Source organism: Phyllostomus discolor, chromosome 2 (genome assembly GCF_004126475.2).
Source record: "Phyllostomus discolor isolate MPI-MPIP mPhyDis1 chromosome 2, mPhyDis1.pri.v3, whole genome shotgun sequence".
Lineage (NCBI taxonomy): Eukaryota > Metazoa > Chordata > Mammalia > Chiroptera > Phyllostomidae > Phyllostomus > Phyllostomus discolor.
Genome location: NC_040904.2, coordinates 195,184,207 through 195,205,420, shown reverse-complemented (window position 1 = coordinate 195,205,420; position 21,214 = coordinate 195,184,207). Strand labels below are relative to the sequence as shown.

Sequence of the window (21,214 nt, the reverse complement as noted above, 5' to 3'; positions counted from 1 at the left end):
TGGGGCGCGGTGGGGGGTGGGGGTGGGTTGGGGTGGCATTTGAGCATGTGAGAGGCACCCACACTCCTTTTCCTGGCCCCAAGAGTGGAGGGGAACAGGGAACACAGCTGAGACAGTGGCTCCCACTCCATGGGCCTCAGGGTCTGGTGGCTATGGTCTGAGGAGGCTCCTCATGCAGTCTTTCAAAACCCCGGGCCGCTCCAGTTCCGGCCAGTTACCCTCAGTCCATGATTTGTTTCTTGGTCTGTTTCTCATTCCACACTATCCCGCTCGTCTTAAAGATCGCTTTCTCCACTTTATGCCTCCTGACTTCTCTCTCACACATACTGGCCTCTCCCCGGGTTGGGTCTCAGCCCCAGCAGCTCTCTTTGGCTCTGCTCATTCATTCCTTTTCCCTTCATCTCCTCCCTCCTCTCTATCTCTCCTTCCTTTCCCCTCCCTCTCCCAGCCCCCTTTCCTCTCTCTCCCTCTCCGATCCCGCATTTCCCTTCGGCAGCCGCCGGAGGCTCCGGCACAATGCTCCGGCTCCTTCGCTTGCTGCTGCTCCTGCTCCTGCTGCCTCCCCCGGGATCCCCCGAGCCCCCAGGCCTGGCCACGCTGTCCCCCGGAGCGCCCCCCCAGGCCCCTGACTTGCTCTACGCCGACGGGCTGCGCGCCTACTCCGCGGGGGCCTGGGCACCAGCGGTGGCGCTGCTGCGGGAGGCAATGCGTAGCTATGCGGAGCTGGGCCGCACGCGGCAGGACTGCGGAGAGCGCTGTGCTGCCGAGCTGGGGGCTGCACTCCGGGACGCCCCAGGGTCTGACTCCCGGCCCGGCCCAGCACCCAGGGCCTGGGAGCGCCTTCTGCTCCGCGCCGCCCTGCGCCGCGCGGAGTGCCTGAGCCAGTGCGTGGCGCAAAGGCTGGGTCCCGGGGGCGCGGCGCGGCTCCGTGTGGGGAGCGCGCTGCGGGACGCCTTCCGCCGCCGGGAGCCCTACAACTACCTGCAGAGGGCCTACTATCAGGTGCGCCAGCCGCCAGGGCGAATTGTTGGGTCCTGCCCCAGCACACGTCGCTGTCCTACTTTTGCTCACCAGGAGAGGGCGGGATGCCAGCGTCAGGGCTCGGGTGGGGCCTTAGGCGGCGGTGAACGGACCTCTCTTTTCTAGTAGGTCCTTCCAAAATCACATCTAGTACTCACTGAAGTTTTAGAGGGACAGCCTAAGGGAGAATGCGAGTGAAGTTGGAACAGGATGGGGATGTTGAAGCAGAGTAAAAGTAGATCGAAGATGGAGGGAAGGGGCCCGAAATCTTAGTCGGTCTTTCTGAGACCTACGTGCGGGTGAGCGCGGCTTCTTCCTAGGAACGAAGTGGAGGGGGTAGGGGTGAAACCCGGCGCTGGACGGAAGTATGGGGAGGAGAGCGAGTGTGAGACTTTTCTTGGGGCAGGAGGGAGCTTTGGGAAGATAAGAGGAGGGGTGTCAGGCTGAGGGCCCCTGAGGAAGAATATCTGAGGGTGCAGTGGGGGGTGGGGGCAATGGACACTGCGCAGCTACTGGCACAGTAGCTGTCGTCTACGTGGCTGGGGAAGGGGGGCTGGTCACACACCTCAGCTCAGGGTCCTAGAGACCTACGGGTTTTGCTGGTCACTCAGGTCTCCCCCACTTAACACCTTACTTAGAAATCACTTCCTCCTTGTCTCCCAAACTGAGGCCCCTCTGCCCACATCTCACTGATGCCAAAGTCTTTAGACCTACTTTCCTTAGCTGCCGGACTCCCGAGAGTGCCAACATACTGTTGTCCAGGGACTGGGCGTTTGGGAGGTGGGCAGTCCTGACTGACGAGTCTTCCAGAAGGCTTTGAGGCAGGCCCGAGTGTGTGTCTGGAATGGAGAGGCTGGTGAGAGGCAGAGGTCTGACGCCCACACTTCAGGGTGCTGACTTCCTCTGTCTTCCTGCGTCTCAGCTGAAGAAGTTGGACCTGGCAGCAGCGGCAGCTCACACCTTCTTTGTAGCAAACCCCACGCACCTGCAGATGCGGGAAGACATGGCTAAGTACAGACGTATGTCTAGGGTTAGGCAGCAGAGCTTCCGCGACCTGGAGACGCCTCCACACTGGGTGAGACCCTCAGCGGGACCCCTGTCCCTTCCCCAGCCCTTGACTAACAGGACGCACAGGACTTCCTGGACTGTGGCCCTGTGTATCTCACGCATCAGGAGATCTGGGTACTGTTCTCAGCGGCCCTGGATGGGAAGTCCCTCTGTAGGACTTGGTTTTCTTCCTGAGGATTGCTAAAGTCCCATGCTCTAACATTCCGATCCTGAGGCCCACCCCTGTCTTTCCCCAAGGTGAAGTGGGACCTGGAGTCCATGCCCCAAATGAGACCAACACTCCTCCCCTTCTTTCTGCCTCTTAATCATGTTGGGCACCGCCCCCCATGCCAGGATCCGAGGTGACTGACCATTCCCCTCTATTACAGGCGGCCTATGACTCGGGCCTGGAGCTCCTGGGGCGCCAGGAGGCAGAACTGGCACTGCCCAGGCTTGAGGAGGCCCTGCAGGAGAGCCTGGCCCAGATGGAGAGATGCCGGGCTGGCTGTGAGGGGCCTGAGGAACATCAAAGGGATGAAGAGGAGGAAGGGACTGGGAGCCAGGCGGGCCTCTATGAGGCTATTGCAGGCAAGGAGCGGGGAATGTGGTGGGTCACAGTGCCGGGAGGAGGAGCATGACAGGCTGAATGGCTTATGGGTCCTCTGTGTCCTCCACAGGGCACTGGATTCAGGTCCTGCAGTGCCGGCAGCGCTGCGTGGGGGACACTGCCACACGGCCTGGTCGCAGCTTCCCTGTCCCTGACTTCCTTCCCAGCCAGCTGAGGAGGCTGCATGAGGCCCATGCTCAGGGTCAGTTGGGGAAGGGTGAGCTGTGGGGGCAATGAATTGGAAACAGGGAAAGTGAAGGTTTGACTTTGGTGCTATCCTGAGCCCCATCTCTTCGTCCCTCCCATCTGTCTCCGGATCTGTAGTTGGTCAGGGCTGCATGGGGACCATCACTTCTGGAGGACTCTAGCTCGCTTTCCTTGGGCACCACTGTGGAAGCTCAGGAGATGGGTCACAGGGCTCCTTCTGCCCTTGCTGCTTCTCACCTTACTTTATTCTCTCCTCTCTTCCTCCCCTTTGTACTCTGCCCATTCAGCTCAGGTATGTTTGAGTAAGCTTTGAAAAGAAGCAGTGGAGGAGCATGTCTGGTGGGGGTGGGGTGGGGTGGGGGTGGAGTTGGTTGGCTTTGGGAGATCACCTTTTCTGGCTCTGCCTTTGTCCACCTGTCGTTGCTGCCTCTGCCCGGGGATCATCGTGGCCATTCTTGGACTGTGCCCCACCCCACCCTATTGCTCTGTCTCCAGTGGGCAATCTGTCCCAGGCTATGGAAAATGTCCTGAGTGTCCTGCTCTTCTATCCGGAGGATGAGGCTGCCAAGGAAGCTCTGAAACGGTACCAGGCCCAGCTGGGAGAGCCGAGACCTGGCCTCGGGCCGAGAGAGGTACCCCTCCCCCACTTACCCTGTGAGGAAGCCCTAAATCCAACAGATATACCTGAGCAGTACCCTGAACTCCGTGCCCCCATTCTGGCCCAAGCACTCCAGCCACCAGGGGCATCCTCGAGGCCAGCACTGACTTGTTTCCATGCTCTCTACTCCCGCTTCAGACTCCAAGTCCAAGTGCCAGCCCATCTCTCTTCCCTTGACCTCCCCCTGCCTGCCCCGACCCCGCACACAGACTTCTCCCCCAGTGTGAACCCAGACGGCCTGAAGCTGCTGAGGAAGAAAGATTGGCTGGAGAGGCACAGTGAAGCAAGCAGGCTGTCCCCTAGAACCTGGGGCCGCCCCTCTGTCCTGCGGCCTTCGTTTCCCTGCCCCACTGCTCCTTGTCTCACCCCCTGCTCCCTGCTGTCCACTCCGCCTCAGGACATCCGGCGCTTCGTCCTTCGGTCCCTGGGGGAGAAGAGACAGCTCTACTATGCCATGGAGCACCTGGGGACCAGCTTCAAGGATCCTGTGAGTGACTCCATTTCTGTCCGTCCCACTTCCGTGTGTAAAGCTGTTAGCGGAGCACCTGGCAAATGGTGCTACATTCGTTGTTTTTGTTGTTGCTGTTGTTATGACAGAGTTTGGCCCAATGCTGAGGGCTTTTTCCACCTCTGCCTTGCCCCCTGGAAACAGGAGAACCTTAATGTAGTAGTAGTTCAGGGTCTAATATCAGATCCGGGCTAGATTTGGTGGGTGATGGTGCTTTTCTTGACTGTTCCAGGATCTCTGGACTCCAGCGGCTTTCATCCCTGAAACACTTAGAGAAAAGCTCAGGTAGGAGATACAGTGGTGGGAGGGGCCCACCCTGAGCTGGAAGGTGACAGAAGGGGTCCTGGGAGGCTGGGTCTGGGGACATGGGTTGAACTGGCCTGTGCATCCACTGAGCATGTCTCTCACCCCTGAGAGAGGATCAAGAGCATCGGCCTTGGGACCACGAGCCTCCACAGCCAAAGACTTTGACTAACTGGAAGGGTAAGTCCCTGGGAGAACAGGAGGCAGGAGCCTGGAGGGTCTGGGGCTGCCAGCTGGGGCTACTGCCAAGCCTGCCTTCAGGAGACCCTTGGTCCCCTCTGCCTTGTCCCTTTCCCTGCAGATGTCCTCCTCATGGAGGGAGTAACCCTGACCCAGGATGCAAGACAGCTGAATGGGTCGGAGCGAGCAGTGCTGGACGGCCTGCTCACCACAGCCGAGTGTGGGGTGCTGCTGCAGCTGGCCAAGGTGAGAAGACCTGTGAGTAGGTGGCACACTGGGACCCAGGCACAACTGCACATTATGCCCCCTGTTCTGCTTTCTCTGATTCTCCACTGGGGACTAGGCTTGCCACTGCCTTTCTGCTGTGGACAAGTCCCTTTTCATCTCAACTTAGAGGGCATGGGTAAGCGCTCTTTACACAGGAATTTTGCCAGAAGTTGATAGGAAGAACAAAACAAAACAAAACAAAAAAACAGGCCCCAGCCAGGTAGCTCGGTTGGTTAGAGCATCGTCCCGATATGCCAAGGTTGCAGGTTCCATCCCTGGTCAGGACACATGCAGATACAAGATTGTATCTGACAAGGTTGCAGGTTCCACCAATGACTGCATCAGTGAGTGGAACAGCAAACTGATGTGTGTGTGTGTGTGTCTCTCTCTCTTTCCAAAAATCAATAAACAAAAACAAAAAAATAAAGGCATAAAAAAGTGTAAGTATTCGGGTGAGGATTCCCTGGAGTTTCATCACTAGCCTGGCTGATGGCTCAGTGGACACAGGCTTTGTTCCCGCCCATCGAAGTCCCTCCTAGTTTGAGTCAAATGATTCACATTCGCCGGGTTGAGCCTGCCGTTTCATGACTCCACATTCTTCAGCACACACTCTTTGAGTGCCTGCTGCGTACTCGAAACTTCTGGGTTCCAGGGAGGTGTAGTTGAACATGGACCCTGCCTCCAGGAGCTCACTGTAGAGAGGAGTCAGACGTGGAGGCACATGGTTAGAGTGGGTAATATGTTTGGTAAAAGAAGTATGTACTCCTTCAAATACACTAAAATGTGCCCTGGCTGATGTGGCTCAGTAGATTGAGCACTGGCCTGTGGGTCCAAAGGTCACCTGGTTTGATTCCCAGTCAGGGCACATGCCTGGGTTTCGGGCCAGGTCCCCAGTTGGGAGTGTGCAAGAGGCAACCAATGGATGTTTCTCTCACACGTTGATGTTTCTCTCCCTCTCTTCCCCCCTCTCTAAAAATAAAATCTTTAGTCCTGGCTGGCATAGCTCAGTGGATTGAGCGAGGACTGCGAACCAAAGCATCGCAGGTTCTATTCCCAGTCAGGGCACGTGCCTGGGTTGCAGGCCACGGCCCCCAGCAACCACGCATTGATGTTTCTCTCTCTCTCTTTCTCCCTCCCTTCCCTCTCTAAAAATAAGTAAATAAAATCTTTTTTAAAAGTTCATTTAAAAAAAAATAAAATCTTTTTAAAAAGCACTGCAGTGCAAGGTCATAAAAGGCTTGGGTAGTGGTGGCCTCTGAGCTCAATCTTACGGATGAGTTAATGAGGCAGAGACAGACAGGAGCATCAGATGAGGAGGGAGAAGGCCAAGGTGTTCTGGGAACTGCAGTGGAGTGCGGGGGTTGAGAGCATAAGGCAGACCCCACAGTGACCACCTGTGTGATGTTGGGCATTGTATTTTAGCATCTCTGAGCCCAGTTTCCTCTTCTGTAAAATGGGGCTAAATACAGTGAGGATTTAATGAGTCAGTACATGGTAAAGATCTTAGAAGAATATAGAAATGTTCAGCATTTAGCTGTCACTATAGTCATCAGGTTGTTATATTATTCAGAGGTGTTACAGGGGAGAGGCCCAGAGCTGGAATCACAGGGGAGAGGGTCAAGGGCCTTCTGTGCCCTGGCAAGTAGGGTAAGACAGCTTACTGAAGGGTAGAAGGAGCCACCACCGTCCCGGAGAACTGGCAGGCCCCTCTAGTGGCGGTGTGGAGAAGTGCAGTGGGAGAGGGAAGGAGGGGGAGACCCTGGGGTGACGCAGGAGCGCCACACTGCTTTGTGTTAGGTCCTCATTTCAAGGGAATGAAGAGAAGGGGACAGATGAGAAACATTTAAAAAATCAAATAGAAAAATTAAGGACTATATCTATGTGGGATGAAAGAATGGCATCAAAGATAACTCTCGAGTATCAGACCCTTCTGTCCCTTGATCTCACTAAACTCATTCTGGCCTCGGGACCTTTGCTCTTGCCATTTCTGCTGCCCGAAACATTTTTCTCTCCGACGTTGCAGTGGCTCCTTCGTATCATTTGGTTTCAGTTCAAATGTTCCCTCATCAATTAGTTGTCCCCCAACCCCTGCCTGGGCACTCTCAAGGTTGTAGCCCTGTTTTTATTTTCTTCATAACACTTATCTGAATTGATCTGGTTGGTTGGTCTGTTATCTGAAAATGTAAACCTTATAAGAGCAGGGACCTGTTCATATTCACAATTGTGTCCCCAGTGCCTAGAAGAGTACCTGGCACACAGTAGATGCCGTGTACAAATCTGTTGAATGAATGAATGAATGAATGAATACAAGAATAAAAGATTAGATGGCTTGCCTGATAAGGTGGTTTCTCAGAGGTGAGGTTTATATGATGGGATAACTAGGTAGTGATACTTTATTTTTTTTATTATTTTTTAAAGATTTTATTTATTTATTTTTAGAGAGAGGGTAAGGAAGGAGAAACATCAGTGTGTGGTTGCCCTTGTGCGCCCCCTGCTGGGGACCCGGCTTGCAACCCAGGCATGTACCCTGACTGGGAATCAAACTGGTGACCCTTTGGTTTGCAGTCCAGTGCTTAATCCACTGAGCCACACCAGCCAGGTTTAGGTAGTGATACTTTAACCGAGTTGCAAAAAGCAGACAGAAGAATAGGTGTCAGGAAAGGACATCCAAATACTAGGAGACCACCGCCGAGGTGATGACAGTTTTGTGTAGCTATTGGGTAATTAGGACTTTGTGTCAAGGGTTCTCAAGTTCTCCAAGCACGTACAGTGTGGGAAGACGCCAGAGAGAGATACCTTGGCTGGACATGGCCTGACTATCAAGCTTCCCGCTGGAGGCATGTTTGCAGAGGGACTTCTCTATTTTTGGCTCCTCGGGGATGAATGATCAGGCCCTTCCTGCACCCCTTTCCCAGCTGTCTTTACCCCACTGTGGGATGCTCTCCAGAGTTCTGTGCACAGGCCCCTCAGCCAGGGACCCCAGATCTTTACCAGAGAGTGACATTCTGACATGAAGGCAGTCACTTTCTGGGGAAGGGCAGCAGCTCAGGAAAAGGAGCCACCTGAGAACTCTGGAAGCTTCTAGCCTCTTCCAAGGAGTGGGAGGGTTGTAGCCTGTGGGCAGCCTGGGGCCACAGGACAGGGACTCCACAGCCAACTCTCTCCCTCTTTAGGATGCAGCTGAGGCAGGAGCCAGGTCTGGCTATCGGGGCCGCCGCTCCCCTCACAGCCCCCATGAACGCTTCGAGGGGCTCACAGTGCTCAAGGCAGCACAGGTGAGAGAGGAGGCACCCATGCCCTGGTCTGATGCCCAGAACTGGGGAAGAGGGTGCACAGGAGGCTGGGACCAGGGCCTGGGCTTCTCCTATGCAGGAGCTCTCCTGGGACTCAGTCCTTGAATCCTCTGTCCAGGATTGAGGAGGGGTTGTTGTGGGGCCAGTGGAAGGAGCAGTTGAGGCTGATGGACAGAGCTGGCTGCAGAGGGACTCCAAACCCACGCTTCCGTTGCCTTTCTTGCCCTTCCTTTCACAACCTGCAGCTGGCCCGTGCTGGGGCTGTGGGCACTCAGGGCGCTAAGCTGCTTCTGGAGGTGAGCGAGCGTGTGCGGACCTTAACTCAGGCCTACTTCTCCCCGGAACGGCCCCTGCATCTCTCCTTCACCCACCTGGTGTGCCGTACTGCCATCGAAGGTAACTGCCAGGACCCCCCTGTTCCTCCCCAGCCTCGGGTCCCTGTGAGGCACTGCATACTCTTAGCAACCCCACACCGTGTGGGTTTATCTTCACTCCTGACAGACTGATTCCCCTGCCCAGTGGGGGCCTGGCCTCTCTGTTCAGTGGTGAGCCCCAAGCTTCAGGGTGGGTGTGGGAGGCGGTGGATGGGCGTGGGAGCACAGAGGCATTCACCAGGCCCCTTTGCCTCCTAGGGGAGCAAGAGCAGCGCATGGACCTCAGCCACCCCGTGCACGCCGACAACTGCGTCCTGGACCCTGACACGGGAGAGTGCTGGCGGGAGCCCCCAGCCTACACTTATCGAGACTACAGGTGGGCAGCTCCTCCAGGGGCCCGGCAGGGGGGCCTGGGTTGAGGTCTCACTGCCTGTCTTCCTCCTCCAGTGGAGTCCTCTACCTCAATGATGACTTCCAGGGCGGGGACCTGTTCTTCACAGAGCCCAACGCCCTCACTGTCAGGGTAAGTGGGGTGGGGGTGGGCACGGGCAGCCCAGCTGTGGGCTCAGGATTCAAAACAGAAGGCTCCCAGAGGCAAATGCAGGGAAATGGTTGGGGCCACTTTAACCCTCCCTTTCCCTGGCTTCCCCAGCCCTCCGCACCACGGTCTGTGTTCGGAGGCTCTCCTAGCAGAAGTCGATTATGCCCCCCAGGGAGATTTCAAAGTGGCCCCTCCAGACCCTGCCTTCAGTGTGTGCCTCACCTACAGGAGGGTGGGTGAGCACAGAACCCCAAGTCCCTGTTCCAGGTAGAACGTAGGGGCTAAAAATAGGGAGAAGGAGAAGGAGAGAGACAGTGATTTCTCATTATCTGTTGCTCTGTCTTACCCAACTACTTCTTCCTCTGCTTACTACCACCAGCCACCTATAATCCAAGCCTGCCTTGGGGAGGAAGAATGTCCCCACAATCCTTATCCCCGGTATGCAGAGTCTGGTCCTGTGCTCATTTCTGCAGATTACTTCACGCCCAGGTCAAAGGATTGGACAAGAAGAGTCAGGGCACCAGGGGGAGGAGCCAACAGGAGACCCTGATGGAAGTCCCGTCTCCCTTTGGCTCCAACTCCTTTAGCCTCAGTCTGACATTTGTGTTCCCTAAGTGGAGGTCAACTCCCCATTTGCCTTGAGATAGTCACTGAACTAAGGAGTGGGAAGTGATGGGCAAGAGAGCTGACCTTCCGGTGCTCCCTGCCCTATCTTGATCCAGGAGTCAGGGCCAAGTTCTCTGAAGGTCTATCCCTGGCCCTGAACCTGCCCTCGTTCCCCAGGCTCAGGTTCGTCCTCGCTGTGGACGCCTCGTGGCCTTCAGCTCTGGTGGGGAGAATCCCCATGGTGTGTGGGCCGTGACTCGGGGCCGGCGCTGCGCCCTGGCACTTTGGCACACGTGGGCACCTGAGCACAGGGAGCAGGTGAGGAGGAGCAGAAATGGGAAGGATGTCTCTCCTGGTGTGTGAAGCGTAGGCAGGCTGACGGGTGAGGGGCAGGGGCTGAGATGACCCAGGGAGGGTCTTGGGGGAGCGTGGATACGGGGAATTGGGCTAGACTCTCCTCCTACCTCCCAGGAGTGGACAGAAGCCAAAGAGCTACTGCAGGAGCCGGAGGAGGAGGAGGAGGAGGAGGAGGAAGAAGAAGAAGAAATGCCTAGCAAAGACCCTTCCCCAGAACCCCCCAGCCGCAGGCTTCAGCGGGTCCAGGACAAGGCTGGGAAGCTGCCTCGGGTCCGAGAGGAGCTGTGAGGGACTGAGCCCACTCCTTGGAGATGTGGCCACCTGACTTGTGAGGGTTGCCTTGATGCCAGGACCTACAAGAAGGCCCCATGTGACAGGAGCAGAACAGCGAGCTCTCAGTCCCTGTACTCCCGCCACCATGGGGGTCACAAGGGCCGTCCAGCCCTGGACTCAGAGGACGCCGCACGGACCAGCGTTGAGCTCACCAGGTCTGAGGAGCCAGGGCTGGCCCCAGGTGATAGAGTTCCAGCCCCGGACAAACAGAGGACGCGATGCCTCCCTGGAAAGAAGTGACAGGGAGCAGGGCCTGACTGCTTCAAATAAAGGGGGATGAGAGGGGAGAATAACCCCACTGCCCTCTCCCAACCTGTCAATAAAGAACTTGAAGATTCCCTCAGCCCAGGCCCATCAGTGTATCACAGTGTGGCTGGAGGTGGGAGTGGCTATGGCTGGCCTGGGGGTGGGGGGTGGGGGGGTGGGGAGACATGTCCTCGGGCCTCAGGGAGGCGGGGCCACTTGAGCCTGTGATTTGTCAGGGAAATCTCAGCCACCTGCTCTCCTCATGCAAATACACTCAAACCTCTGACAGCTGCTCCTTGGGCCTCCAACTCTAAACCCTGTTTTCCCTCTGAGCTTGGCCAAGACCTAGAGCAGCCTGATCCTTAAGGTTCCTGCTTTCACAGCCCCAGCAGGACCTCGGGAGTCGTGGGGGCAAGGAGTGCACCAAACCCAGATGGGAACAGGATGGGATTGCCCTCCACTTGCAAACCTTTCTACACCCAAGGCAGGGGCAGGCCCGTCCATCCTTCTTCCTGACCCCCCTGCACCCCCACCGCTGCCCCCAACCCAGGATCAGATCCCGGGGCAGCGGGTTGGGGTTTGTCGGGAAAAAGGATTATCCAGATCAGTCCCGTCTAATCTCAGCTCCCCACCTGCACCCTCCCTGCAGTCACTGGAACCCTCTTCCCTGCTCCACCCTGAGCTCAGGAAGACAGTTTGGACGTGGACAATGGGTCGTGTCTCACCCTCACGTTCTGACTCGGCCTGGTTGCTAGGCAGGCCCTGACTGCCAAGATCATCACCATTGGTGGGGGCCAGCATCCAGGGGCACTGCTGGAGCTCTGGTGGCTACTGCTCCTTCCCATCCTCCCAAACTCAGCCTTTAATCCTCACAGCTTTGCTCTAATCCTATGGGGCCTGATGCTCTTCTCTCTGCCTGCAGAGAGACCCATCAGGGAAGCACCCCTTCTACCCCCCCTCCCTCCAGGGCTTGTTGTGGGGGGCTGCCCCTCTATAGCCCAGCACTCCTGTTTCTACCCCTCCCCCTGGCTGGGCCCAAGTCTCTCTGGAAGCCACACACCTCTCTCCCTGTGCTCTTCCCCACCCCTGCCAGCTGATTTCATTTGCCTGACGTAGTCATCATCATTGGCCCTACCCTTCCCTGTCAGTGCCACTGCCCCCCCCTCCCCAGAGTGGGGCCAGGCCAGGCCAGCTCCTCTGGCAGCAGAGCTGGGGCAGGTGACGGGCTGGCGTCGCTGCTGAGGGAGTAAGGAGGCGCTTGGGAACCGGAGCTGGAAACCTGGGAGAGGTCCAGTCAGAGCCCAAGTAAGAGAGAACCAGCCTGGCTCTGCTCTCTGGGGCTGGGGGCTGCAGGGAGGGCTCGGGCAGGGCTGGGGCTGGCTACAGAGGACTCCAAACTTGGAGGGGCCGGTGGGGGAGGTGGTGTAGGCCATTGGGTTGTTTCCCCGTTTCTTGGAATGGGCTCCAGCCCTCATGAGCAGTCTGGTGTGAGGTGTGAGGGACAGAAACATGGCTTGCTGGGGATCCCCCTGTACCTACCCCGTGTTCCTGGCAGGAGCCGGAGCTACCCCTCAACCTGTCAGCCATGGGGGAGATGGAGCAGCTGCGGCAGGAAGCGGAACAGCTCAAGAAGCAGATCGCAGTAACTCCAGAAATGTCCCACATGGCAACCCCAGAAAACATAGAAACGGGGACAGGAGGGAATGTGGCCTGGGGGGAAGGAGACTGGATTCACTTTTGAGTGACACCTCAGAGACCCCTGACTTGGAAGTGACTGGAGGCTTTCTGGACCTCATCATACTTGAGATGTCCCCAAACTGTAGAGCCCCAACCCACCTACCTCAGAGACCTGTGTACCCCCACCCCCCACTCTGCCCTTCCCTCCCCTGATGTCTGCTTTCCCCCCAGGATGCCAGGAAAGCCTGTGCTGACACCACGATGGCAGAGGTGAGACTTCTGTCCCCTGAGGCAGGGCCTGAGGGAAGGAGAAGGGATGGGAGCTCCCTGACCAGCCCAAGCTTTAGTACAATATGTCCTTGGAATGAAGAATAACATTGATTAATTCATTCAACAAACAGTGAGATCAGGGCCTGTATTGGAGGCTAAGGACAAGACGCTGTCCCTATTGTTATCCATAAAAAAGGAGGGACTATACCCCTCACCTTGCAGGGTGGTGAGGAGGAAGAGAGGGACAGTCCTTTGTCAATCACAAAGCCCTTATGGACTCCAGTTATTGTTTAATACTGTATTTCATCAATCCTAAGATGCACACCTTTCCACACTCTGACATTTCTGAAATCAAGACGCATCCAACACTAGATGGTGCCTTACAACTAAAATTGGCAGCATTTTTTCTTTCTTAGTGATACTTAAAAGAACGGTGCTTCCTAGGGTAGGTTGTACTTCAGAGAGGATTAAATATCTTTAAAAAAAATCCTCACCCAAGACATCCTTTCATTGCTTTTAGAGAAAGAGGATGGGAGGAAGGAAGGGAGAGAAAGAGGGAAGGAAGGAGAGAGAGAGAGAGAGAGAGGGAGACTGACTAGTTGCCTTTTGCACATTCCCCATCTGGAGATGGAACCTGCAGCCAAGGTATGTGTCCTGAGCAGGAATCGAACCTGCAAACTTTCAGTGCATGGGACAAGGCTCCAATCAAAGGAGGCACACTGGCCAGGGCAGGATTAAATATCTTAATAAGAGTCAGCATTTACTTTTTTCTTTTTAAAGATTTTATTTAATTTTTAGAGAGGAAAGAAGGGAGGAAGAGAGGGAGAGAAACATCAATGTGTGGTTTCCTGTCACATGCTCCCACCAGGGACCTGGCCCACAACCCAGGCATGTGTCCTGACTGGGAATTGAACCAGCAACCCTTCAGTTCCCAGGCTGGCATTCAGTCCACTGAGCCACACCAGCCAGGGCAAGAGTCAGCATTTATTGAACACTTACCATGAACCAGACACTGGGCTAAATTGCTTAAGCACATAATTTCATTTAATTTTCTTTTTTAAAACTTACTTTTTTTAAATTGATTTTTTGAGAGAGAGAGGAACAAACATCAATTTGTTGATTCACTTATGCATGCATTCATTGGTTGATTCTTGTATGTGCCCTGACTGGGGATCGAACCAGCAACCTCGACATATCAGGATGATGCTCTAGCCAACTGAGCTAACTGGCCAGGGAAATTTCATTTAATTTTTATGACAACCCCATAAAGTAGGTGCTATAAACATTTTATGGATGAGGACAGGCTCAGAGAGGTTGAGTAACTTGACCAAGATAATAGAGCAGGTAAATGGCAAATCAAGTCTATTGGCTCTGGAGCCTCAAACTAAGTCTAGAAACTGGATAGAGTTTAAGGGGCATAGGACAACAGAATTCAGGAGGGGCAGCTCAGGGCCGTGGCGATACCCTGGATACCCAGTTAAAGAGCTGGCTATTGCTGGAGTGGTGTGTGCAGGCCAGTCCCTAGTGGTTTGGAGCTGTCGAATGTGTACATATCTTCCTAAGTTCGTGTTCAGTGACTTCACATTGGCAGCTTGAAATTGGCTGTGGTGGGAGAATTACAGGATAGAAATCACCCACCCACCTCCTCTCCCTGCACTGGAGAGAGTTGTTAAATCCTTAACAACACGACACTGGCTGTCTCTCACACCAACCTAAGCCACTCCACGGCAGGGACTTACTTTTTTCAGACTGGGGGCTGACCCAGAACAGAAACTTGTACAGATTAATGGCCATGACACTGACATCTGGGCACATGCCCTGCTCACCTGATTTCTAACACCCACTTTGCTGCAGCTTGTGTCTGACCTAGAAGTCGTGGGACGAGTCCAGATGCGGACCAGGCGGACGTTACGGGGACACCTGGCCAAGATTTATGCCATGCACTGGGCCACTGATTCCAAGTGAGGCTTGAGGCGTGCCCAGAGAGGAGGGGAAGCAGGGAGGAGAGGCTTGGGTGACACAGGGTGTGACTTGGGATGCCCTCTTCCCAGGCTGCTAGTGAGTGCCTCACAAGATGGAAAACTGATCGTGTGGGACACCTACACCACCAATAAGGTACCAATCTTGCCTCCCGCCCCTCTACCACTCTGTCCTTCCTTGGGGACATTGTGCCTGCCTTCCTCTGCCCTATCCACCCGGGGGCTGAGCCCAGGTCCTGCCCTGCTCACCCTGACCTCCTGCAGGTACATGCCATCCCTCTGCGCTCCTCCTGGGTCATGACCTGTGCCTATGCCCCATCGGGGAACTTCGTGGCGTGTGGGGGGCTGGACAACATGTGCTCTATCTACAGCCTCAAATCCCGTGAGGGCAATGTCAAGGTCAGCCGGGAACTCTCTGCTCACACAGGTGAGAGATCCTGTCTTCCCCTCCCGAGGCTCCAGGGAAGCCCTGGGGTGGGTGGGCTGTGGCTCTGAGGCCAGGGCACTGTCCTAACCACCCCCAGGTTATCTCTCCTGCTGCCGCTTTCTGGATGACAACAACATTGTGACCAGCTCAGGGGACACCACGTGGTGAGGACTGAACACTATGGGTGCTGGGCTGGGCTGGCACTTCTGTCCTGGCCTTTTTCTGTGACAGCCTCCCCTCCCCTTGGCAGTGCTCTGTGGGATATCGAGACCGGGCAGCAGAAGACTGTGTTTGTGGGACACACAGGGGACTGCATGAGCCTGGCTGTGTCTCCCGACTACCAGCTCTTCGTTTCCGGGGCTTGTGATGCCAGCGCCAAGCTGTGGGATGTGCGGGAGGGGACCTGCCGGCAGACTTTCACCGGCCACGAGTCGGACATCAACGCCATCTGTGTGAGTCCCAGTGTGCTCCGCCTCCCGGGCCCCTAGCACCGCCCTGCGCCGCCTCCCACGGCTCCCTCCCCCTGGCTTGGTAACTTTCCACTTTGAAATAACTTCACCTTACAGAAAAGTGTGAGAGTAGCAAAAAGCGCTCCCACCTACCCATACTCACTGTTATCATTTTACCACATTTGTTGTATCTTTCTCTCTCTGTAGAGGAAGGGATGAGGGATGGGGGCCTAGTTGGATGGACAGATGATTGACATGGCTAGCTAGCTAGACCAACACATACACCTAGATGCAGATATGCCTTTCGTTATGGTTCTCCCTGTTTTTTTTTAGAGTAAGTTGTAGACATTGTGTCTCTTTACCCCTTAAATACGTCAGTGTGTATTTCCTAAACACAAGGCCATTCTCCTAGATAGCCATAGTGTAATTCTTAAAATCAGGGAATCTAACAGTGACACAATTCTACAGTCTACAGTCTATCTTCACATCTCACCGATCACCTCAAGTATTATCTGTGATAGCAGTTTGCCCCCCACCAGGAACATGTATTGCATTTTCTTGCCACATCTGTTTCCTGTAAGTGGGAACTGTTTTCTACCTTTGTCTTTCATGACATTAGCATTTTTAAAGAGTGCAAACCAATTTTCTGTAGGCTTTCCCTCTATTTGAGTTGATCTGACACTTCCTCACGATGAGGTTCAGACTATGCGTTCGCACTTGGCCCTGCTCCTACACTCCAATCCAGCTGACTAGTGGGAAGTCAGAGACAACCTCCGCCCTTCCAGCCATGTGACCCTGGACAAGCTGCAGGCACTGCCTCGGCCTCCTGGGCATAACGCTGGCCTGCAGCGCTATCATGAGGAGGAAGTGAAGGGTATAGGGGACCCACCAGCGTGCATGGAGAGCAATGCTGTGGCCTCTCTCACTGCAGGCCAGGGGAGGGACAGGCAGGGAGGCTGGAGGAAGGAGCTCGCCCTGGAGCCACCAGGACAGGAGTCAGGTGGAGGGCAGGAGAGGCAGCAGCTGCTCAGGTTTGCGTCCTGACTCCCTTGCCACCTGTGCCCTCAGTTCTTCCCCAATGGAGAGGCCATCTGCACAGGCTCAGACGACGCCTCCTGCCGTCTGTTTGACCTGCGGGCAGACCAGGAGCTGACCGTTTATTCCCATGAGAGCATCATCTGTGGCATCACATCTGTGGCTTTCTCCCTCAGTGGCCGCCTGCTCTTTGCAGGCTACGATGACTTCAACTGCAATGTCTGGGATTCCATGAAGGGCGAGCGTGTGGGTAAGGGCCATTCTAGCCCCCTTCCCCACTGCTGCCTTAGCCAGAGGTACTCTCCACCCAGCTCCTCTTGCTGGGAACCTCTTACTGCTATTCCCTAATTATCAGATAACTTTGAGCGGTACCCCTGCAACCCAGTCCCCCTCTGGTTCCCAATGCAGGATCATCTTCTCTGAAAGAAAAGTTGCTTTAAGGGGCCCTTCTCCTTTGCCCAATGTCAGGCTGCTCCCTGCCAAAGGAGCTCCTTCCAGTGATCCCCAGACCTGAGGATCTTGACTGTCTAGTCAGGTCTGGGTTTCAGGGGCATCCACTGAAGGACAGGGCAGTCTCAGGGAACTGTGCAATGAGCTGGGCCCTGACCCCAAGCCCGGGGCTTCTCTAGGACCAGGCTGGTCTGCAGGTGAATCAGATAGTGCGGCTTCTCCTCTTGGGAGAGGTCAGGTGCTGAATGAAAACAACACTAGCCACAGAGTCAGGATCCAAATCCTAATTCTGGGCCTTACTTTCCGAGTGCTCTTGGGCAAGTCACTTCTCTCTGGGCCTCAGTCTCTTTGTTTGGAAACAAAGCAGCAGCATGACAGGGCTACTTCCCTATTTTCAGGAGTCCATCAAGATGCCCCTTGCTCTTCTCACAGCACACCGACACTTCCAACCTTTCCCCAACCCGGGTTCCTGAGAAAGCCTAATGCTTAGGGCTAATCCTCCTTCTGTCTTCCAGCCTCCATCAGGGGGCTGAATTCAGAGCCCGGCCTACCTAAGCTGGGATACCTGTGCGTGCACACACACTCCCTGCCAAATGAGCACCTGGAGACACGCTGTCTCCTCTCCCTTTTCCTCAGGCATCCTCTCTGGCCATGACAACAGGGTCAGCTGCCTGGGGGTCACAGCTGATGGGATGGCGGTGGCCACTGGCTCCTGGGACAGCTTCCTCAAAATCTGGAACTGAGAAGGCTGGAGGGGGGAGGTAAAAGGCCATGAAGACACTCAGCTGCCCCTTCTCCTGCCCACTTTCTCTAAGGTTCCTTTAAACTTCCTCTTCTATACCCCAGCTGCCATTCCCACAAAGCTTTCTCCTTTGAAGACAATGGGGAACACAGGGAGTGTGCCTTTGGGGGGCCGCATCAGGGACAGGCAGAGAACTGCCCCATCTCCTCCCATGGCCTCCCCTCGCCATGGTCATGACACTTTCACCCTTAGTGAGCAAGGATGACTGACCCCTCCCCAGCCCTTGGCAGGTCCAGCAGGCTTCCAGTGTGGGACTCCAGGCCCTAGGATTCCTCCCCCAGAGCTCCTCCCTTTGTCCAGACCTGTGTGGCACAGGGTGCTTAGCCCATGACTATGGCTCTGGCACCACCAAGGTCCTGGCCCCCTTTTCCTTCGTGCTTTCTCCTTTTTCTACCATCTTTTTTTTCTCTCTGCAAAGCACCTGCAATAAAGTACAGCACCCTGGTATATCTTTGATGTTTGGCTTCCATCCTACTTATGTTCCAAAAAGATTCAGTTCCCACTTAAGTAATAAAGTATTGTGGGTGCAAGTGATAAAGGTTGGGTACCAGACAGCTTGTGAGCAGAAAGTAGTGGGGAGAGCAGAAGCCCAAGTCTTGTGGGGAAGGCCTGAGATGGGTCAGGAGAGAAGGCATTCACCAGTGGCTGGGAGCATGTGTCCAGCAGTTCACAACCGCCTGCCTATGGTGTGTACATGTGTGTTTGTATGGTAGGATGATATTGAGAAGGAATCAGATAATAAAAGGAAGTGAGGAAACATTGACAAACTTTTAGCAAAGTAGTAACGTGATCAGATATGCTTCTCAGAAAGACGACCCTAGCAGCAATGTAGGTTGATGAAATGCAGGCAGGGGAGACAGGATGGAGTGAAGCAAACAGGTAGGAAGCATGTGGCAAGAAATGCAAGAGCGATAGGACAGAGGGGACAAGGGAAGGGACAGGAAAGAGATTAAACATAGAATCAGCAGGATTTAGTGACCGAGTGCTAGAACATGGGATGTTAAGAGGGATTCAAAATGATGGCTAAGGTCTGGGTTTGGGTGGACAATTCTGTTATTTACAGGGATAAAGAAGAGGGGAAGAGAAACAGGCTTTGAGGGGAAGATCACAAATTCAACTTTACTCAAACTGACTGTGAAGTGCCTAGGGGCAGCTGGATAGAGGGCGGGGTTAGATGGTGAGACCTGGAATTTACCAGATTATAGGTAGAAGGTAGCTAATCCCTAGAGGTCAACATCTAGGGAGAGCAAGAGGAAAGAGCCAAGGACAGAGCCCCGGGCAACACCAGGATTTAAGGGAGGGGTGTTCAGAGATTTGGAGGAACCAGTGCAGGGGCACTCAGGCCAGGGAACACAAGCTCCCCAGGCTGCCTTTCTACATCAAGATGACCCAGAGCAAGGTTTAGGCATAACACTTAACAACATCATTTAAAACCACTTCCTTTAATATATAAGACACACGTAACACACAAAGAAAGTCCAAGAAAGTTCTCAGTTCCAGAGTTGGTCGTTTAGGGGGTGTCAAAAAAAAAGGAACCTTTCTAGTCTCCCAGGGAAAGAAGGGGGGAGAGGACTCAGGATATCCCTAGATCCCAGGTGAGGCCAGGGCTGGGCCACACATGGCCTAGTTCTCTACCACAGCGAAGTGCTGGTTTTCCTTATCATGATCCTGGCCTTGCTCCCACGCTTGTCCTCCAGTTCTCAGAATGGCCCCTTCCTTTAGTTCCCTAATGTTTTCACTCAGGGGGGAAGGCCGCTTACCCTACAAAAAACAGTATGCAAGTTGGGGGAGGGAGGGAAGTTGTTTAGGAGAGGGAAGATGGGGTAAGTCCTCCCACCCTCTACGTTGAACTTCTTAGGAATAACTCTCACCCTCTCCCTTTACCTGTCGTGGTGTCAGAGTCCCAGGGGAGTTGTCATCCTGCAGGATGGTGAGGGGAGATCTCCCTAGTACTTTGCCCTTTGGTTTCCGTCTACTGCACTTAGAACCTAGGGTGGGTAAAGAGTTAAAGCAAGGAGCCAAAATTAGGGGCCTACATTTTATCCCTCCTGAACTACCCCAAAACACGATCTCAATTTCTCTTCCTTATACCTTACCCTTAAATTCTGTACCTGAAGATCTGGGTGTCTCAGGGTCTCTCATGCACTTGTCTGAGCCCTGGCTGACTGTAAAGGTTTCTGAGGGCTGTCCTGTTTCTTCCTCGGAAAATGCCTGCTTGGAGGGAGGCTCAGCCTGGCTCCCACGTGGTATCTGGTCTTCAAGAGAAAACTGGGTGCCCAGCGGCAAGTCCAATTCAGAAGATGAAGGAGCCTCAGGGGGTGGAATAGGCTCTGGGGGAAGATTTGCTCTGGGGGCTTCGGTCTCAAATGCTTCACTCAGCTGTTTCACCAGTGGGCTTGGAGGCTCTAGAAGGGGGAAGTGAAGTGAGACAGTGACCCTTTGATACAAGCTGTTCAGCAAAGAGCAAAAGTATAGGAGTCTTAGGATTCATACCCTGGTGGGTGAGCAATTGAGAAGAGGGAAATCAAGGTGAGAGGGAGTAAAATGTTGAGGAAAGAGTGAAAAGGGTTCACAGCAGGAGGATGGAGGCCCCTTTAAGAAGGAGTCCTGAGAACATGGCCTCATTGACCCCCATCCGAGAATGCTAGCTCACAGCCTTATCAGAATTCCCTGGGCCCAACCACTCACCTCCGCTGCTGGTCTTCATAGGTGTCCTTGAAATGCCGAGTGTAGGAGAGCGGGGATCTGAGTCCTGGGCCTGATTAGGACCCTCTGGCTGCTCCCCTGATGGCAGGTTTGGCTGTGGAGAGCTCTCCACCTATCGGGATCAAAGGCTATTAAAGTCTGGGCCTTGACTCTTCTTCCCTCCCAGGTCTCCAGCCTCAGGCCCACTTTCCAGGCAGAAATTGCCAAGGCCCTCAGGCATTCAGGAGAATGTAGAAATTAAGGCCTCAAAAGAGAAGTGGGCAGGGAGGACTCTCCCAGAATCAGGTTAAGCAGACGCCAAAGAATTCGGCCAGTTTCCCCACCTACCCCCTACCCGGCCCAGAGTACCTGGATGGGAGTGCGCAGAATGCCGGCACTAGGTGAACGCGGGTCCGCCACTCGAGCCAGATGTTTGTTGTGCGGCGGAGGCCGCGCAGGAGTCACTGGTATGCTCTTGGCTGAGCCCATCTCAACAGGGAGGAAGGGGGTGGGGCAGGGCTTGGGCAGGGGCGAGGAGGGGATGCCTATGAGAAATGACTCAGGTCTCAGCCCTCACCAGGACCATGTCCGGCCTCGAACTCCAAACCACCCGATCTTCCCAGATCCCAGCTAAGGAACCTCCTGGCCGCCGGGCCAGAGGCCTCTGGGAGGAAAATGACTGGTGCAGCTGACAAGGCGGCTTATCCCAGGACTGCCAGGCCCTCTAATTTATTCACTAATTTATTCAAATCACTTACCGTGCCCCAACTCCACTTTTTGCGGCACGGTAGCTCGAGCCTCAACTCCTGAAGCTGAGTTTCAAACCTCCCGCCACGCCCCCTTCCGTGATCCTATTGGCTGAACCGACGCAGACTCCTATAGGCCTACTACGT

The 21,214-nt window shown here is 54.7% G+C and overlaps 3 protein-coding genes and 1 long non-coding RNA gene across 5 annotated transcripts; 2 read left to right on the top strand and 2 right to left on the bottom strand.

The window, feature by feature from the left end:
• Positions 1–448: 448 nt before the first annotated feature.
• LOC118498674 lies at positions 449–17,464 on the bottom strand. The gene is made up of 3 exons (XR_004901144.1): positions 17,285–17,464; positions 3,529–3,533; positions 449–461 (listed from the first exon to the last, which is right to left on the bottom strand). It is a non-coding gene; the product is annotated as an uncharacterized LOC118498674 (long non-coding RNA).
• On the top strand, positions 454–10,644 carry P3H3 (prolyl 3-hydroxylase 3). The gene is made up of 15 exons (XM_028532869.2): positions 454–1,002; positions 1,943–2,095; positions 2,457–2,655; positions 2,745–2,876; positions 3,377–3,513; positions 3,937–4,026; positions 4,280–4,332; positions 4,463–4,530; positions 4,652–4,776; positions 7,971–8,072; positions 8,336–8,486; positions 8,723–8,840; positions 8,912–8,987; positions 9,789–9,929; positions 10,083–10,644. The coding sequence occupies exons 1-15, from the start codon at positions 517–519 to the stop codon at positions 10,254–10,256; spliced, it is 2,205 nt and encodes a 734-aa protein (XP_028388670.1). The 5' UTR covers positions 454–516; the 3' UTR covers positions 10,257–10,644.
• GNB3 (G protein subunit beta 3) lies at positions 11,138–18,092 on the top strand. The gene is made up of 10 exons (XM_028531578.2): positions 11,138–11,852; positions 12,103–12,189; positions 12,456–12,494; positions 14,349–14,455; positions 14,546–14,609; positions 14,738–14,900; positions 14,998–15,064; positions 15,151–15,352; positions 16,418–16,634; positions 17,471–18,092. The coding sequence occupies exons 2-10, from the start codon at positions 12,133–12,135 to the stop codon at positions 17,575–17,577; spliced, it is 1,023 nt and encodes a 340-aa protein (XP_028387379.1). The 5' UTR covers positions 11,138–11,852; positions 12,103–12,132; the 3' UTR covers positions 17,578–18,092.
• A 965-nt stretch (positions 18,093–19,057) lies between these two features.
• Positions 19,058–21,170, bottom strand: CDCA3 (cell division cycle associated 3). Of its 2 annotated transcripts, none has more exons than XM_036017362.1 (6): positions 21,080–21,170; positions 20,691–20,866; positions 20,325–20,454; positions 19,748–20,041; positions 19,521–19,624; positions 19,058–19,397 (listed from the first exon to the last, which is right to left on the bottom strand). In XM_036017362.1, exons 2-6 carry the CDS (start codon positions 20,808–20,810, stop codon positions 19,260–19,262), a joined length of 786 nt encoding a protein of 261 aa, XP_035873255.1. In that variant the 5' UTR covers positions 20,811–20,866; positions 21,080–21,170; the 3' UTR covers positions 19,058–19,259. The 2 variants fall into 2 exon arrangements, with proteins under 2 accessions (XP_035873255.1, XP_028387381.1); XM_028531580.2 differs by having other exon boundaries at positions 20,691–20,840.
• Positions 21,171–21,214: the final 44 nt, after the last annotated feature.

Excerpts from the sequence above, each read along its gene's own strand:
- P3H3 (XM_028532869.2), top strand. The coding sequence starts at position 517 with ATGCTCCGGCTCCTTCGCTTGCTGCTGCTCCTGCTCCTGCTGCCTCCC. Across the intron at positions 4,531-4,651 it reads GACTTTGACTAACTGGAAGG|ATGTCCTCCTCATGGAGGGA; the intron begins GTAAGTCCCTGG and ends CTTTCCCTGCAG. Across the intron at positions 8,841-8,911 it reads TACACTTATCGAGACTACAG|TGGAGTCCTCTACCTCAATG; the intron begins GTGGGCAGCTCC and ends TTCCTCCTCCAG.
- GNB3 (XM_028531578.2), top strand. The coding sequence starts at position 12,133 with ATGGGGGAGATGGAGCAGCTGCGGCAGGAAGCGGAACAGCTCAAGAAG. Across the intron at positions 12,190-12,455 it reads AGCTCAAGAAGCAGATCGCA|GATGCCAGGAAAGCCTGTGC; the intron begins GTAACTCCAGAA and ends CTTTCCCCCCAG. Across the intron at positions 16,635-17,470 it reads CATGAAGGGCGAGCGTGTGG|GCATCCTCTCTGGCCATGAC; the intron begins GTAAGGGCCATT and ends CCTTTTCCTCAG.
- CDCA3 (XM_036017362.1), bottom strand. The coding sequence starts at position 20,810 with ATGGGCTCAGCCAAGAGCATACCAGTGACTCCTGCGCGGCCTCCGCCG. Across the intron at positions 20,455-20,690 it reads TTCTGCGCACTCCCATCCAG|GTGGAGAGCTCTCCACAGCC; the intron begins GTACTCTGGGCC and ends TGATCCCGATAG. Across the intron at positions 19,625-19,747 it reads TGAGACACCCAGATCTTCAG|GTTCTAAGTGCAGTAGACGG; the intron begins GTACAGAATTTA and ends TACCCACCCTAG.